Raw genomic sequence first — 16016 nt, forward strand, 5'->3', positions numbered from 1 at the left:
TTGAAATTAGAAACCTGTAGTACAGTTGAGATGAAGACTTAAGAATGTGTAGTTCACTTGGTAAATCAAAAAATGCTACAAAAGTAGTTCCTACATGAAACTGCGCACAACCAGGTCTGTGGATTATTTCCAGTAACTGGGTCATGATTTCTCGAAAGGGACATTGCTGTTGGATTTTTCAGGCGCATCAGTCACATGCCGAGTGCCATTTAGTCTCCAGAGAAGGGAAACATCTCCAACCTCACCAAAATCTAAATGGATAAATAAGACTTCAGGTAAGAGGGAAAGTATGTAGTTTTGGTTTTAAGGTGAAGTGTTGCTTTAAACACAGGTGTGATAGTGTTGCTTATTAGAACATGTTGTGTGAAAAGGTAAGGTATAATAAACAAAAGTTTCAAATTAGAACCTGAGCCTGAGGAGGCCCACCTCCCACTCTGAAAACCTGAAGCTATAGAAACAGAAATCAAGGAGTGGAATATTCCAAACAGTGAAATAAATAGATTAAGTATGTGAATTACTAATAATGTTAAATGTTTCAGCCTTGAAGAGTTTGATTATATATGTATAAACATCCTAAACTATTTTTCTTTCCTTTTTTAATTGACCATTTCTTTCACTATGCCAAAATACATACTGTAAGAATGATGTGTCGTCATGTGTAAGGGTGTCACTTGCATTTCTAACTTGAAAATCAAGCAAAATGAGCTTTCAATCTCAATCAAACGCAGAGGTTTGAGATTCTCACTGCATTTTTTTTGCATGCTGACCCAGTGGCTGCATTCAGGATGTCTGTGCAGTCGTCTCACATAGAGACATCAGTGTGAAACTGAGACCATTTCATGACCAGTTAAAAACTGGTAGTGCCTTTAACTACTCCTTAAAGTCATGAGGCACAGAGATTTGTGTACCACAACAAACTTTAGTCTACATCACATAATTAGGGTTCAGGTTACCCACAATGCCACCTCTCCTAAAGGGGGACTGGTGTTTTTTTGCAGCTGAAAACACAATGGTCTAACAGTGGCACAGAAAAAAAAAATGAATTGTGCCCCTGCAATCGAGAATCAAATCGTGGATCTGGATCCCTTAAGAAAACATCACATTACATTAACTGTTACATTGTTATAATTGGGTGTATATTTAATTGTCAAATCAAGCACAAATGACAAAAAAGACCAAGTTCTAGCATCTTAATTTTGAAGCTGTTTAGCTTTTTGTGAGACTAAACTGAAGGTCTTTTGGTTTTAGTCTGTTGGTCAGAGAAAAGAAAATAACTGAAGCCAAAAACTTGCAACAGGAATCTTTTTATGAAAATGGCCATTTAAGTCATAAACTAATACGACATGCTTAAAGATACAGCCCTGGGCTTTTGGGAAATTATAGAGATTTTATAGACCAAACTACAATGAAAATAATCATTAGTTGCAACCCTGCATGTTAGCATGTTTTACGAGAAAGACATGCAACTGAGAGCAGCAATTATGTCAACATGGCTGCTGGTCCAGAAACAAACCAGGTGTTCAGCAGTGAGTGTAGCACACGTCAACTATCTGTATCCCACTTCATGTTCACACATATGAACCACATCAAGCATCATTTTGAACCAGCAATTTATTATAACTATAATCTGGCCAGATTTCCATTACAGAGTATATAAAATGTACAGAAATTCTTTGTCAAAGAAACTGGAAGCCTTAAGCTTTAAACTGCAGACGCTACACAATCCAAAGTTCTCACATACATATTTACAAGCAACTTTAATTCTTAACGTAAAACACTATGAGTCTCCAACAGCAGGAATTCTTGCACAATGGTCATGTTTAAAAAATGTCCACATTCTGCTTGACTTGTGTTACCAAAATGCTGAAGGAGGAAAAATGAAGATGCCCAGTATAAGTCTGTAGAAAGCCCACAATAAAGAGTTTTCCCCTCAGGTGGCTGAAACACAGCGTGAAGAAGATGAAGACGTGTCCTGGTTGTTCAGACGAAGGTGATGCGGGTGCGGGCCTGGTTGATCTGCCACACGTTCAGCTCCTCGTACTCCTCCAAGGCCTCCTGGAACTGGGCGGGGGTGAAGCCCCGAGAGACGCAGCGCTGCTCCGCTTCAGCCATGCGAACCACTCCGCCAGCGCCACCACGGCCCGCCACGCCCTCTGTGGAGAGCTCACGCACCAGAGAAAAGATGACATCTGCCGGGCGCTGAGTCCTGGACACAAAGAAGGCAGAGTTGATTTGAGATTTTTTTTTTTAGACCTCAGAAAAACACTTAGACTTCTGTTGTACTGATCAGAGTTGAAGATAAATTAAATGTTAGAATGAAACCTGTGGGAAGTCAGCAATGGGGTTTAAAGGGCTAAAAAATGCTCAAGTTCTACATTTAACTTTCACACTGTCACTTTAAAATCATTCCAAGTGTAATTAAAGCACAGAAAATACAGTCAGAAACTCTGTATTGTAGATATTTGAAGTTGCAAATTAGTAGAAATCTGTCATAATGTTGACATCAGATTTTTTCTGAGGGTTTCCACTTGTAAAGCTTGAAAAAAAAAAAAAAAGGGACACAGAAACTGTAACACTGCTGTGTGAGAGATCCCTACCCCTGATGGCTCATCATGGAAAGGGAAGAAAACTTAAATTCTGTGCTTGAAATCAAAATCAGTTACTGCTGGCGATGGATGCCGTTTTTCAGGTAAAGTGTGCCAAGGAGGGAGGACTGAAGGGGGCGTGACTTTTCCACATCTAAGTTAGATGACTTGTCTCACAAGCTGCCAAACACACTTAAACATTACTGTTAGATGTTTTTTGTTCTTATAACATAGCTGTGTGGGTTACAGTGTGAGACTTCTCTTTTACTTTGAAAGCCTAGCATCATCCAGTTTATAATGTTGCCCTGAACTTACTTTTTCCTTTTTTTTTTAGGTCAATTAGAGGGATTCTTTTCATCAGCTGTGTAAAACAGTTGATACTACTTGTTTTGTCTTTAACATTTGTCTAAAAATCTGCTCATAAATGTATAAAAAGTGCCATATTTCAGTATCAAATTAAAAAACAAGTTGTGTTTTTTTTTTTTTAATAAAAACCTTTCATTGTCAATTTCTGTTTGTGAGATAGACCAGTTTGATTGGCCAGAGTAGGAAAATGCTCATTTAAATGAGGATTCTGAACTGCAGAAACACTGAATTTTACTGGGATTTAGGAAGTTAAAGTTTGACATGCTACCAATCATGTCTGCCAGGCACACAAGCCTCTTAAAACCACAGCAACGGTCATTTTTACACTTTGGAAGAAAACAGAAACTAACATGTTAATCAGTGAACTTTTGAGATGAGATGTGAGGGTGGGGGTGCACTTTTGGACAGAACAAGGCCACCCATCTCTGACACAAGTCTTAACTAGTTGTTCAACGAAAAAAGTTGGCAAAATTGTATTTGCTTCAGATGTTAAAAACACTTTTTTTAATCTGATGTCATTTAAATGTAGAAACATGTTTTTTCTCTCCCTCCTATTGTTATCTGAAGCATCCTGGAAGCTTTAAAGCACAGACGAGAGAACAGCACAGGGGGGTTAAAGGGTGTGAACACGTCACTGGTCTTGACGCCTGCCTCACTGAACACGCTGCCGTGTGAACAGAGCTCCATAAAAACCCAGAGAAGTTTTACAGCTTGCTCCAGGACATGCAGCTTCTCTTACAGGTATATGAGAAACTCATAAAGGGGATTCTGGGTCAGACAACATCCGGTCACTCTTTATGTGCAGTTTGAACAAGACGGATGCCATCATTAGAACAAGTCTGAGGTTCTGGGATTCACACTGACCTTGTGTTGCTAGACTTGTCAGCTTGTAACGAATCCTTAGACATCTCCATCAGTCTCATGGCCTCATTGACATCTTCCTTCTCCACACCGTCCATCATGCGGAGGCGAGCCTGCAGAAACAAGAGGGGGAGAGATTGTGGTTTGAGATGGGAGGATGAAGTAAACGTGTATCATAGCAGAAGTTCAGATATGTCTTGACTATGGAGGCTGCGCTGTGCCGGCACTGTCAGACCGAGACAAGTGCAATGCCCTCTGGGATGGCCGGCAATTGCCCAAGTCTCCGCCTCTCAACACCAGCTAGTCTCTCTACAAGATGAAAGAAAAAAAAAAAACAAATCCTTGAAGAGAGGATTAGGTTTTTTATGTAGAACCAACTGATGAGGGTTCTGACCATGGTCAGTTTTGCATGGGTTTGCACAGCTGCTCCTAACGCACACAGGCTGACTGCCCACCCTGCAAAGCTGGCCAGGATCAGACAAACCATTTCCTGCATGGTTGTACAGATTTAACATATGTAGCATCTGAACCAACACACAGTCCAGTTAATGTGCACATGTGGTACAAATAAACACATTCTTGATCATCTTCAGCAGCTCAACTCCAGCAGTTTCTTTCACACAGGGATGGTTGCAGTTTGCCCCCTTGTGGACGTCTGTGTGCAGCACATTGCCTTCCTGTCTGCCTGAAGTGCTGGTTTTGCAGTAGGTGGATGACTGCTACCTGCACAAACAGCACTTTTGACAGCCAGAGGCCAAGAAGCAACCAGACCACGAAACACTCAAAAACATTCTTAGACAGCAAAGAACAATATACATCACAAATAAAGCCAGTATTTGTCCATCTGATTTGCTATATCTGTTTTTTGCCCACAATGCTTCCAAAAGCCCAAGATGACGCCCTCAAATGTCATGATTTGTCCACAACACAAAGATATTCAGTTTACAGTCATATGATGGAAGAAACCAGAATATATTCAGTAAAATCTTAAATTGATTGCAAACTATTTTGATAATGAATTGATTCTATTAATTGATTGTTCCATTTTCTGACTTCAGCTGAACATCACCCTCGGATGTGAGAAACAGAAAATTGTGAAAAATATAGTTTAGTGACATTTTATAGAGCAAAAACCAATTGATCGATAGAAAAAATGCACTGCAGCACTACACTGGTGAGTTCTCATTCACTGGCATGAATACTTTGATAAAGTGATTATTTGAGTCTTTTAATAATTTAATCAACTCCTTGTTGCAGCTGTACACCAGTGATTTGGCAGTATATGAAGATCTTTCATCCGGCGTGGGAAAGAAGTGCTCACACTGCAGTAGACCAGATTATCATCACTACCTGCACTGTAAGCACTTTATCACACACTGGACCTATTGATACAGATACACAAAGCTGATCATCACATTTTGACTTCATTAAACAATTTCAATGCAATGTTTAGAAACAAAATATTAATTTTGAGGGGGAAAATCTGTACAATCCGATCCAATTTATTATGTCTGATAAAATTATTATAGACCAGCTTCAACTAAATTTCGCCTGAGAGTTTGTGTGCCCTATAGTCGAGTTATAGTTCTCACCAAGGCAGTGGACAGACGAAGGATGGAGAGGAGGGTACGGGCAGAGGTGAAGGTGGTGTCTTTGCTGACTCGGGCCTCTTTCCTCATCTCTACATAAGCAGCAGTGATGTAATCAGCCAGTGCCTCAGGCACCACAGGCTGCCTCTTCTTACAAAGAGCGATGTAACGCCTGAGGGGACATGTCAGATTTTTGTTAAAACAAAACAACTACTACATTAGTAGGAAGAATATCTGCACAAGTGTTAAAAATATACTGAACATTTTCAAAGATCCTTACCTCATCAGCTTCATGTCGATGGGGGTGAAGTGTGTGGGTGGCTGGCGGCAGTGCTGGTGGACGTAGGTGATGTGTTGGGCCAGGCGCAGGTCAGCATCGGCGTCCGGTTTGTCCTGGATCAACCAGAGCAGATCGAAACGGGAGAGCAGAGCAGCTGGCAGCTGGATGTTCTGCTCAATGCTCTTCCGGGGGTTGTAGCGGCCATAGGCGGGGTTGGCTGCCGCTAGGATAGAGCAGCGGGCATTGAGGGAGGTCATGATGCCAGCCTGGAGAGGAGCGAAAAACATTAATGGCGATATGACTCAGACATTAGATGTGAACATATTACTCTTATTAAGCCACCAGTTGAGATTAAGTGTGGTTCTGTCTACCTTTGCGATGGAGATGGTCTGCTGTTCCATCACCTCGTGGATGGCTGTGCGGTCAGCATCAGCCATCTTGTCAAACTCATCAATGCAGCAGATGCCCTGATCAGCAAGCACCAAGGCTCCACCTTCCAGGGTCATTTCTCCAGTCAGGGGGTCACGCATCACAGCTGCAGTCAGACCAACACCAGACGAACCACGACCTGTTGTGTACTGGCCTGTAGAAAAGAGAAGACAAAGGGATCAAATTATTGATTTATCGATTTAACAAATTAAAAATGTATTCATTGGTAGTCTGGATATGGCAGCAATTTTGCCTCTTGACAGTTTTGTCTGGTGGAGCCATTGGATGAACAAGAAAACTTAAAACTAAACTGAGGGGGAAAATTAGAAAAAATGAGGAAAATGCTTAAAGAAAAGCATGCTTTTTGTATTTTATTAATTGATGACTGGCATTTAACTATCTGTGCAACCATGGATCAAATGATACATTTTGTTATAATGCCTACACACAAAATAAAACACATTCAGACACCAATATGAGGTTGTTAATTACAGTAGAAACTAAAATTTTTTTTGCTTTGTGTTTTTTGAATCATTCTAGTGTCCAAAACAATGGCATGATAAACAGACTTTACATTCTAGTCTTCTCTAGTCAGAAAAACACATCAGAGGTTAATATTTTACCACGTAAGGCCTAATGGAAAGAGAATGCATCACTGGATAAAATATTAAACCAGACACAAGACTTTTAGTCCAACAAACAGGACTGTAAACTTACTTCGAGGAGCCAGACGGTCAATGTAGGACAACAGCTGGGACTTGGCAACTCCAGGGTCTCCCATCAGGCAGATGTTTATGTTGCCTTAAGGGACAAGAGCCAAAACAGGATGAGAGTGTTGCATTTTTTTAAGCAAGATTTTGTGAAGGGAAATGGTTTGCTTTTCATAAAGGAAGGTTTATTTCAAGAGGTGCAATCAACAGCATTATGTCTTTCTGCATTGCTGGGCTATGCTTTGATACTATATTTGATATCTTTTTTTTATATTAATAAAAAAAAAACAAAGAAATAATGATTGCAATGGCATGACATTGATGTTGGTTCAGACAAAAAAATATTAATGGGTTTATAAAACAACTGTACACAGATCTAACTAAATGAATATAGAAACAGTGGTTAAAGTTGTAGGCAATGAAGACTTATGATAATCAGGGCCCCCACTCCAATCCCACTCTACCTCACTGCATACATGTCTTACATATATAAAATGTTATCCTGTTTTTTTGCATTTGATTTTTTGTATAGTGTTCTCCTATACTGCTTGTACTTCTATATTTGGTGTAGTGTATAATAATAATAACTCTTGTATATTTTTACATTTTAGTGTAGTTGATTATTCTAGACATTTTCTATAGAGATTTATCTTAATATTTATAATGTATGTCAAGGATTTTCATAGTGGGCAACTGAGAAAACTTATTTTAATCAGAGATAAACAATCTCTATTCGACTGCCTATTGTAAGGTAGGAGGTTAAGGTGCTTGTGTCAGTGCTCACCTCTGATTTTCATGCCTTTGGGTGCCTGTTCCACTCCTCCAACCAGCAGCAGGAGCAAAGCCTTCTTTACATCTTCATGTCCATAGATCTCTGGTGCGATTGAGCCGGCTAGTTTCTCATAAAATCCTTCATCTGTAACAGATAATGCAATTCCTTCACTTGCTACAAGAGTGAGAAAATCACCAGTGTCAGATTTTGGCATTCTTACTAGGGCTGAATGAGCAAACAAACATGTTTTCTTGAGTCTGCAGAATGATGCTGAAGGCCAGGAAATATTCTTTTTTTTTTTTTTTTTAAATGGTATTTTGACACATTTTTCCTTCAATAAATACTGCAGCTCCTGTGATCTGAAAATTGTAATAGGCCATATTGCAATTTCAATGCAGTTTCAATTTGTTGTCAGTAAAAACAGAGTTAATTAACAGTATGGAACAGAGCTGAAGTCCAGACACCAACCTGTGATGCCACGCAGCTCCTCCTCAGTCAGCTCCTCGTTGCCGAGCTCATCGTCCTCCGTCTTGTTCATCAGTATGATGCTGTGAGCCTCCAGGTACGTTTCTGACAGAAGACCCTGAAATGACCAAAGACAAATCAGGTACAGGTACCCTACATTAACACTAAAGAAACTCTAATTTAAAACTTTATTCAGAAACTTTAGCACAGGGTTGTGGCTGACAAATCCACAAGTCAGGGAAAAAGCCACATACCTGAACAGCCTGTTTGAAGCCTGTTTTCAGAAGAGGGAGGAAAACTCCAGTGATGGCCACATGGTCTCCAGGCTGAGCGAGACGTGTGTTTTCTCCACGGGCGTACACAGACATGCTCCTTGGAATATTACCGACTGGCACCTGGTCACTCTGTGGGACGACAAGAAATCCATGAGAAAAATCACAACACAATGCAAATTTATGACAACAGTGAGCGAGCATTTTCTAGGATGTGGTTCCTTACATGTTCCTGAATACGCAGCTCCTGGAACTTGACAAATTTGGAGCCTCTGGTCTGCAGATAGAGACGACCTCCAGATTTGTTGGTGACACACTCTTGGCTGGGACACATGATGAGGGGCATGAAGGAGGGTGACTGGATCTGAAGGACAGAAGGATTTTATGAGGAACTCCTGATAAATATGTGTATTGTCACAGGATGTAGATGATAACAGGACTAAAACCAATCTTACTGGTTGATATGTCTCGGCACCACACTGGTCACATGTGTACGTAGCAACAGCCATCATTGGTTTGACTTCAGTGGCACGGGTCACTATTCCTCGAACAGACACCAGATTCCCGATGCTGTCTGCTTTGACATCACGCACCACTTTGGGTTTGGTGGTGGTGGGAGGCTTGAAGTACAGCTCACTGTGGATGGAGGATAAAGTGTGAGAGAAGAATCCCACAACTCAAATTAGCTGATAAAACTGAACCATGAATCTGACTGAACTTACAATCTCCTCATGAGCTCAGGTGGGTATTGGTTACGAGGGTCTCTGGTGTCTGCAGGGTCGCGGCCCCTCTGTTCCATCATCAGCCTGTGCTCAATGTACACGTCCAGAGAATCTTTTGCCACAACCTGCATGAAACAAGAGTATTTTTGTATCTCCATTTTAATGTGTGTGTAATAGACGCATTAGTACCAGAGGTGGAGCTCAGTGGGGAAATGCAAAACACACCATTTCAAGGCAGCTTTAGTGGATTTGAGTTTTGAGCCAAACTCAAAATTGCAAGATTTGAAAAGGCTTTACCAGCTAAATGTTTTTTGCAATTTACTTTTTTCTTTGGCTAAACTTTAATCTCTTGATTTTTAGAAAGCCAAAAAAAGAATGAGTAAACCCATTGCAGTCAAAGTGAATAATGGTTTTGTTGATTTAATATTTTCAGTTGCAACCATTTAATTTGCAAGCACCCAAACAATGACAAATCAGGTTCACACCTCACTGTGAACAATTTTTTTAAAATACAAATTATGGGGGATTCAAGATGACCTAAAAAAGAAAAGTAAGTTATCTGAAAAGATCATAGATCAGCAGGACTTCTTAAAAAAAAGTAGATGTAGATGCTTTAAATTAAATTTACATTATGACTTATTTTCTTTTTTTTTTAACAGTGTAGACACTGATGGGATGTGATATGGACTTGACTAGAGCACTATAGTCAAAATATTATAAGGCAAAATGTCAGCTGGTTGAGACAGACCATTTTTCCATGCTTAACATATTTGGAAAAACATTTGTCCTAAATGGTAATGACTACAACTGTCTTACAAGAGTCTAACATTATATGGTAATAGCCTCATTTCAACTTCAATGCATTTAATCTTTCTATCGCTAAATTAAATGTACAGGCATTTTGTGCTTAGTGAATTTTAGACAAAGCTAACAGCATTTAACAAATAAATATTTAAGATGTTCTCAAACTGACTTTTTTGTTTTTTTAAATCAGTAAATGTGAATTCAAGACATTTTAAAAAGGACACGTAGCCACCCTGGCAACTATACGTACATCTCTTTCTTTGTACTCTGGCAGCAGCTCGTGAACGGCATCAGCAAACAGGCCCGTGTAGCGCTTCGCATTCTCACAGATGCTCTCCACCAGCTCGGGGTCTTCTTCAGCCACGTCGTCCAGGTCCACAAAGAGAGACACCTGCTCCCTGTGGGCCAGTGCCACCTGTACACACAGACAAGTAATTAGACAAGCCACTTCATTACGCGACCTTGTCTGCACAGATGCAGTTCAATAACACGACATCGACACTTTCAAAGTTTGGCAGCTGTGACAAAGCATTCAGACACAACATTATGTAATCCAACTGTACACATTTTACTGTGAGAACGTTTTATACAATTATTGAAGCAGCTATTTTAAGAACAATGAGGCAATACTTCACTATTGCTTGCACTATATTCAATAAAAGCATATATCAGCCGTTTCAGGGTTTGACATTAACCACAGTCCAATGACCACAAGACATTACTGTGGGAACAAATATTCCATGTATGTGACACCTGATGCCATCAAGACTTATCCCAGACTGTGAGCCATGACCAACACAATTGTACAGTTCCACAAACATTGTGATTCGTCCACTTCTTTAGTTCAACCTTCTACAAAAAATGGCCAACAGTACTCAACACTGGCTAAGACTAAACCATAAAGATGTAATGTGCCACTGTGTGTCCTGCCCGTTTCCTCAACCAGCTGAGCAGTCTAGCTCATTTTTCATTGGAAACAATGCATTCAGGAAACTCCACATCACAATTCACAGGAAAAGTGGACAACACAAGTGTCACAGTTATGGAAGGTTGGGGAAAAATTACATTAAATTGCTTTTCTGTTTTGTTTTTTATAAAATCTTGAAGTCTTTTTCCAATTATTTATAGGGCATTTTTGCATGTACTAAATAGCAATAATAAAAAGGTCATAGGAAAAGATTTTGAGAGGTGCATCTAAGGTCTGCATGGCATTTAAAAAAATACATATTTTTATATATTATTTTAGGCTATGCAGAGATTGATGATATATTTATCTCAACTTACACATTTTCTCCAAGATGTTTGCACTATTTGGTTTTACTATTACTATTTACAGAGACCAAATGCATCATCAGTATCATGGGAATGACTACTAGTGCCATCACAAAATATTAAGTGAGATTTTTGATAAATAAATCAGAAATATGTATACAATTACCAAGTAGGTAAATGCAAATAATAGAACAGCTAGAATATTTTGGTATTTTCAGAATATGACTCCCTTCAGTGTAATGCAGCCTTTAAAGCCAGGAAAACACTTATACCATATCTATGTGTACAAAGTTGTCTCTTTTTATACCGAAAAAAAGTTATTTGTCAAAAACCATGCAAGGAACCACTTGAGGTATTTCAACCTCTAGATATGAGAATAAATGTTAACCAAATAACAGAAGTTACTGTCAAAAAATCAGACTATAACTGTTATCAAAGAAGACAAAAGATAACCATTTTAATAGGCATCAACACTCAGTCCACCTCATTTATTCTGTCTTGCATGATGTCAATATCCTCTCATCAACAACATAGTTGAAGCCACAGCAGCCAACTCAGAAAGCTAAGCCCATTTACCATTTCTTTACTATACTTACAAGTTGAGCTCCATATTTGAACACCTTCTTCCCATTGTCATCCTCTGTGTAAAACTCCTGCAGGAACCTTTTGCATTTGTCTGCAAAACAAACAAAAACACCTTCAGCACTATTTCACAGGAGAAAAACACAGGCCACATCCAGCAGACACTAGGTGGAGATTTTTTGTTAGCTCTATATACTCAGAAATACATTGTTTACTGATTTTAGATTTAATGTGTTTACATATGAAGCTAGTTTGTAAGTTTGAAAGCTTAAATGGTTGATTACCACCACTGGCAGTGGGCCTTGAGAGACTGGGAGCTAATTTGTTGTCCTGCGACGACCCCCTTTGTTGAGTAACATGGCATCCTGTAATCTCGATGAGTCACTATTGCCTACAGTAGAGCACAAACTGCCACTGATGCACTACATGGACCAAATTCCGCTCGAGTGTACCTACTGTCACAGTTTTAGTGAGAAATAACTGGTGTAACGCAGCAGATAGCTCCGGTGTAAGAATGTAAATACAACAACAGTCGCGCTCAGATCAGTGTCCATTTTTTTTTTAGAGAAAAATATCCCTCACTTCTCGAAAGAGACACAACTACTAAGAATATTTAATTCCACGTTACAAGAAACGAAACTGGTCATAGCACGGTAATTAAAATACTCCACTTACTTTGATGCTGTCGCAGAAAAACTGCAGCTGCGGTTTATTATTTCTCTGTTCGAGGATGTTATTGTAAACAAAGCAGCACATGGCTTTGTGCCTCGTCACTCGGAGATCCCTCCGCGACCCATCCGCTCTTAAAAATAGTCCTGGCTGTTGTTTTCAAACCACGGCCAGCCATCTTCTAACGTTAGCTTAAGTTAGCTTAGCAGAGTGGTGCTGTACACATATCTCCATCAACATTAGCCTCTGCTTTTAACGTGATGACTAAGCGGTAAGAGGTCGCTGACATAATATTTGATGCTGACGGGTCCCGACGGTTGGCGCACTCCCAGTCGAACTTCAAACTAACGTAAACCCTGGGCGTGATGTAGCTATTGAATTAGCTGATTGTGAAGTTTCGATTTTAAACAAAGGGCAAAGTAAACGCCTTAGTTGGTTCAGTTAAGTAACTGAAACTGAAAGCTGAATTTTACAAAGTACAATCCTAACAAACTAGCGTTAGTCTACCTTAACATACGCCCAATTAGCCTGCCAAATATAAAATTGCATTGAGGCGTCTAGAACTGATACATCTGACACTCAGTTCGTTTTTCTGAACAACAACGAAATAAGATTTGTGTCCCATACGGCATGAGGCCAAACTCTCACATAAACCAGCCTCCTGAAGTGCCCTACAGACCACCAGAGGTAGCTCTAGTAGTTTACTGACACCACGTTGAATGGCACATCGACTTCAGTAACAGTCAACGCTCGTCAGGGCTAGTTAGCTAACTGGCCAGCGTGCTAACATAACGTGGGTTGGGGAAACTAGCTAGCTGTAGGTAACACTACTCACTTACTTTCAGGACATTTAAAACGCCAGTAATAAGTGTAAGCCAAGTTTAAGTTGTGAGTCAAGTAAACTTAAGTTACTCCTCAATAAGCGATGTATAGCCTATATGTCTCTTATTATGAAAGGCTAAAAACGGAAGTGGTTGTTATATATGTAGTGCCATTGGGTGGCTATAAAGTTAGGTTGTCCATTCCGCTCTACGGAACCTCCGTGTTTCTTCGTTTCACAGTTTCATAAATATAGGCACAGCATAAAACCTTGGTTACACTGGTGACAGCGGTGGGATAGGCTGCTTAACTTTTTTGCCGTTCAACGTCTTCTACAGCATATACAGAACCACTTCCCCTGACGGCCTTTCACAATAAGAGCCACAGCTCTACGCTACACACTCCTTATCAAACGGTACCTTCAATTCGCTTTTACTCGCATTATTTTATAAAATAGCTTACACAAGTCTTTAACATTATTGATAAGACAAAAGTGCACCGATTATCACTGTTGAACCTTTTGACGTCACTTGTCGGAAAACTTCAGTTATTATTATTGTTGTTTCGCCCCTTTAGTTGAGAAACAATTGAATCGCGTAACGTCACCTCGCTCGAGATCGTTAGTTGACGTATTATCTGTCATATCCGTCCTGATATTATCCGCGTAACTTTATAAAGATGAGTCAAAGGATGCTTAGCGTTAGGACTCTTCTTAATAGTGCTCTATTATGCTATGCTTTGTGAAATGAAATGGTATCTTTACATAAGAGATTTTAAAAGACCCGACCTCAGATTTCCAACATATTGTTAATAAGACTCTGTTCTACGCCTTTTAACTGACTGAGTGCAAGTTATTGTTGGACATGTGCTTGCGCAGTGGCGCCTGCTCCTTTGTTTGAGCGGATCCATCCGGGTCACAGTGTAGACACAACCCACAAGCTCATAGACAATGCCCCACTGGCTACTAACGAGTTAACCAATGTTAAGAAAAGTTCGTTCAACTTAATGGTATAATACAATCTAAGAAATAGAAAAATACGAATAGCTGCGAGATACAAAGTTAGTATAGGAGGAAAACGAGGCATCATTATCAGATGAATGTCTGAATAACTATTTTGGGCTGCACAAACGCAATGAAATCGGATTACTTTGTGTGAAACTAGCTGTTTTTCCACTTAGTGCTTCCCGCGGTATACATTAACTATCTCAAGTTTCCTAAGAGCATTTTATAGAATACATTCCGCTAAAAGTTGAGCTATTAAGTCCAACCTGTTGCTGCTGCCATGCCGTTATTGTGAAAGTTAACTCAGTACCTTTCTCTGCTGCATAATCCTTACGAGCCATGACTGCACACGTTGACTCTCAGGTTAGATGACTTGATTCCGAAATTCGAAGGTACAAATGAAGCAAAATGCAGTTGAAATTCACGGTTTAGTCGCTTCTCAGTCACGGGAGACCAGTATTCATTCACTTGCAGCTTGCGGTTCTCTCCTGTCGCGGTACAAGAAGTGGCGCGAGTCTGACGTGTGCAGCAGCCAATCGTGTCGCTTGTTTCAGTCAGGAGAGGCGGGCTTTCGTGGTGGCGCGAAAGTTGCGGCCGATGGTATGTCACGTGACTCGACAAACTTCCGCCCTGTTAATGAGGAATGGCGCGAAAAGCGATCATTGGATTTCATACGAGTGAGTGACCCAAGAGTGAACTTAATACAAAATAGGTGGCGGTAATACACCTCAATGCTGGTCGCCACCCGCCATAAAACGAAAAGAAGAAGAACTGATACACTGTAGACTGTAGTGCAAATGATATAAATACCAAATGAGTAAAATATACCTGTTAAAGCTATATTAAAACTTTACCCCAAATTTATACTATCCACAATAGACTCATTATTATGATACTTTTAGTGATGTTATGGTATAAGAGGCAAATAGTTGTCCTTAAAGTTGTACACAAGTTTTATCTGGGAAAAAGCATATTAGTATGCTCTGCTCTACCTGACACTGTGCCTCATCTTTTAAGCACCACTAAAATATAATGGCTAATTTTGCTTTATTTTATGAAAATGCACAATTTGGCCAGTGTTGTAAAAAGTACCCAAAAGTCATACTTGTGTGAAACTAAAGACATTGTATTGAAATGTTATTGTAGTGATTGAAAATCATCCATATGAATAATAAAATTAAATTATTTGAGTATCTGGTATTAAATCTCCTTTAGTATCAAGAGAACAAGTGAAAGTAAATTATACATACATACATGTATATACTACATACATCCCTAATATACATATTTGTGTGCATAGGAACACCTAATCCCTCAGTTTATCACAAACACTCAAAATCAACACATTTTGACAGAGTAGGAAAGATACAGAAATTGTTATCTGAAATGTAAGTAGTAACTAAAACTGTCAGACAAATGTGGTGTATAAGTATAAAGATGCATGGAACAGAAATACTCAAGTGAAAACAAACATAAATAGCTACTTTCAAGTGAACTTGGCATGCTGGGGTGTCAGGAGACTTGGATTACACTGCACAAGCAGTATGGAGGCCTTTTGTGCGGTTTGTTTTTTTTACATCTGAAAACTGGCCACCATTCACTTAAACTGTGTGAAAGTAGATAATGACTGAATTTTTCATTTTTGGGTGACCAATCCCTTTAAGAATGCCACGACTTGATCTGAAATCTGAAAATCTTCTGTGGGCCATGCAAACCTTGAACAACACAACACTAATCATACCAATGATAAAATATAATTTGTGTCAGGCCATTGTGATAGGTCACAGAATCCGTCTTTAACACTTGTTGAACAGGT

At 39.6% G+C, this 16016-nt stretch overlaps 1 protein-coding gene across 2 annotated transcripts; it reads right to left on the reverse strand.

Annotated features, from left to right (window-relative positions):
* Positions 1–1623: 1623 nt before the first annotated feature.
* Positions 1624–14698, reverse strand: mcm7 (minichromosome maintenance complex component 7). Of its 2 annotated transcripts, none has more exons than XM_084719628.1 (15): positions 14511–14698; positions 11724–11803; positions 10106–10270; positions 9052–9176; positions 8785–8965; positions 8556–8693; positions 8312–8461; positions 8061–8175; positions 7605–7736; positions 6828–6911; positions 6053–6264; positions 5682–5947; positions 5405–5573; positions 3816–3925; positions 1624–2206 (listed from the first exon to the last, which is right to left on the reverse strand). In XM_084719628.1, the coding sequence occupies exons 1-15, from the start codon at positions 14539–14541 to the stop codon at positions 1981–1983; spliced, it is 2184 nt and encodes a 727-aa protein (XP_084575754.1). In that variant the 5' UTR covers positions 14542–14698; the 3' UTR covers positions 1624–1980. The 2 variants fall into 2 exon arrangements, with proteins under 2 accessions (XP_084575754.1, XP_084575755.1); XM_084719629.1 differs by lacking the exon at positions 14511–14698 and adding an exon at positions 12385–12518.
* Positions 14699–16016: the final 1318 nt, after the last annotated feature.

Source organism: Lutjanus erythropterus, chromosome 5 (genome assembly GCF_056507025.1).
Source record: "Lutjanus erythropterus isolate fLutEry1 chromosome 5, fLutEry1.hap2, whole genome shotgun sequence".
NCBI classification, from domain to species: Eukaryota; Metazoa; Chordata; class Actinopteri; order Lutjaniformes; family Lutjanidae; genus Lutjanus; species Lutjanus erythropterus.

Excerpts from the sequence above, each read along its gene's own strand:
- mcm7 (XM_084719628.1), bottom strand. The coding sequence starts at position 14,541 with ATGGCTCGTAAGGATTATGCAGCAGAGAAAG. Across the intron at positions 9,177-10,105 it reads CAGAGTACAAAGAAAGAGAT|GTTGTGGCAAAAGATTCTCT; the intron begins GTACGTATAGTT and ends TGTTTCATGCAG. Across the intron at positions 6,912-7,604 it reads CAAAGGCATGAAAATCAGAG|GCAACATAAACATCTGCCTG; the intron begins GTGAGCACTGAC and ends TTGTCCCTTAAG.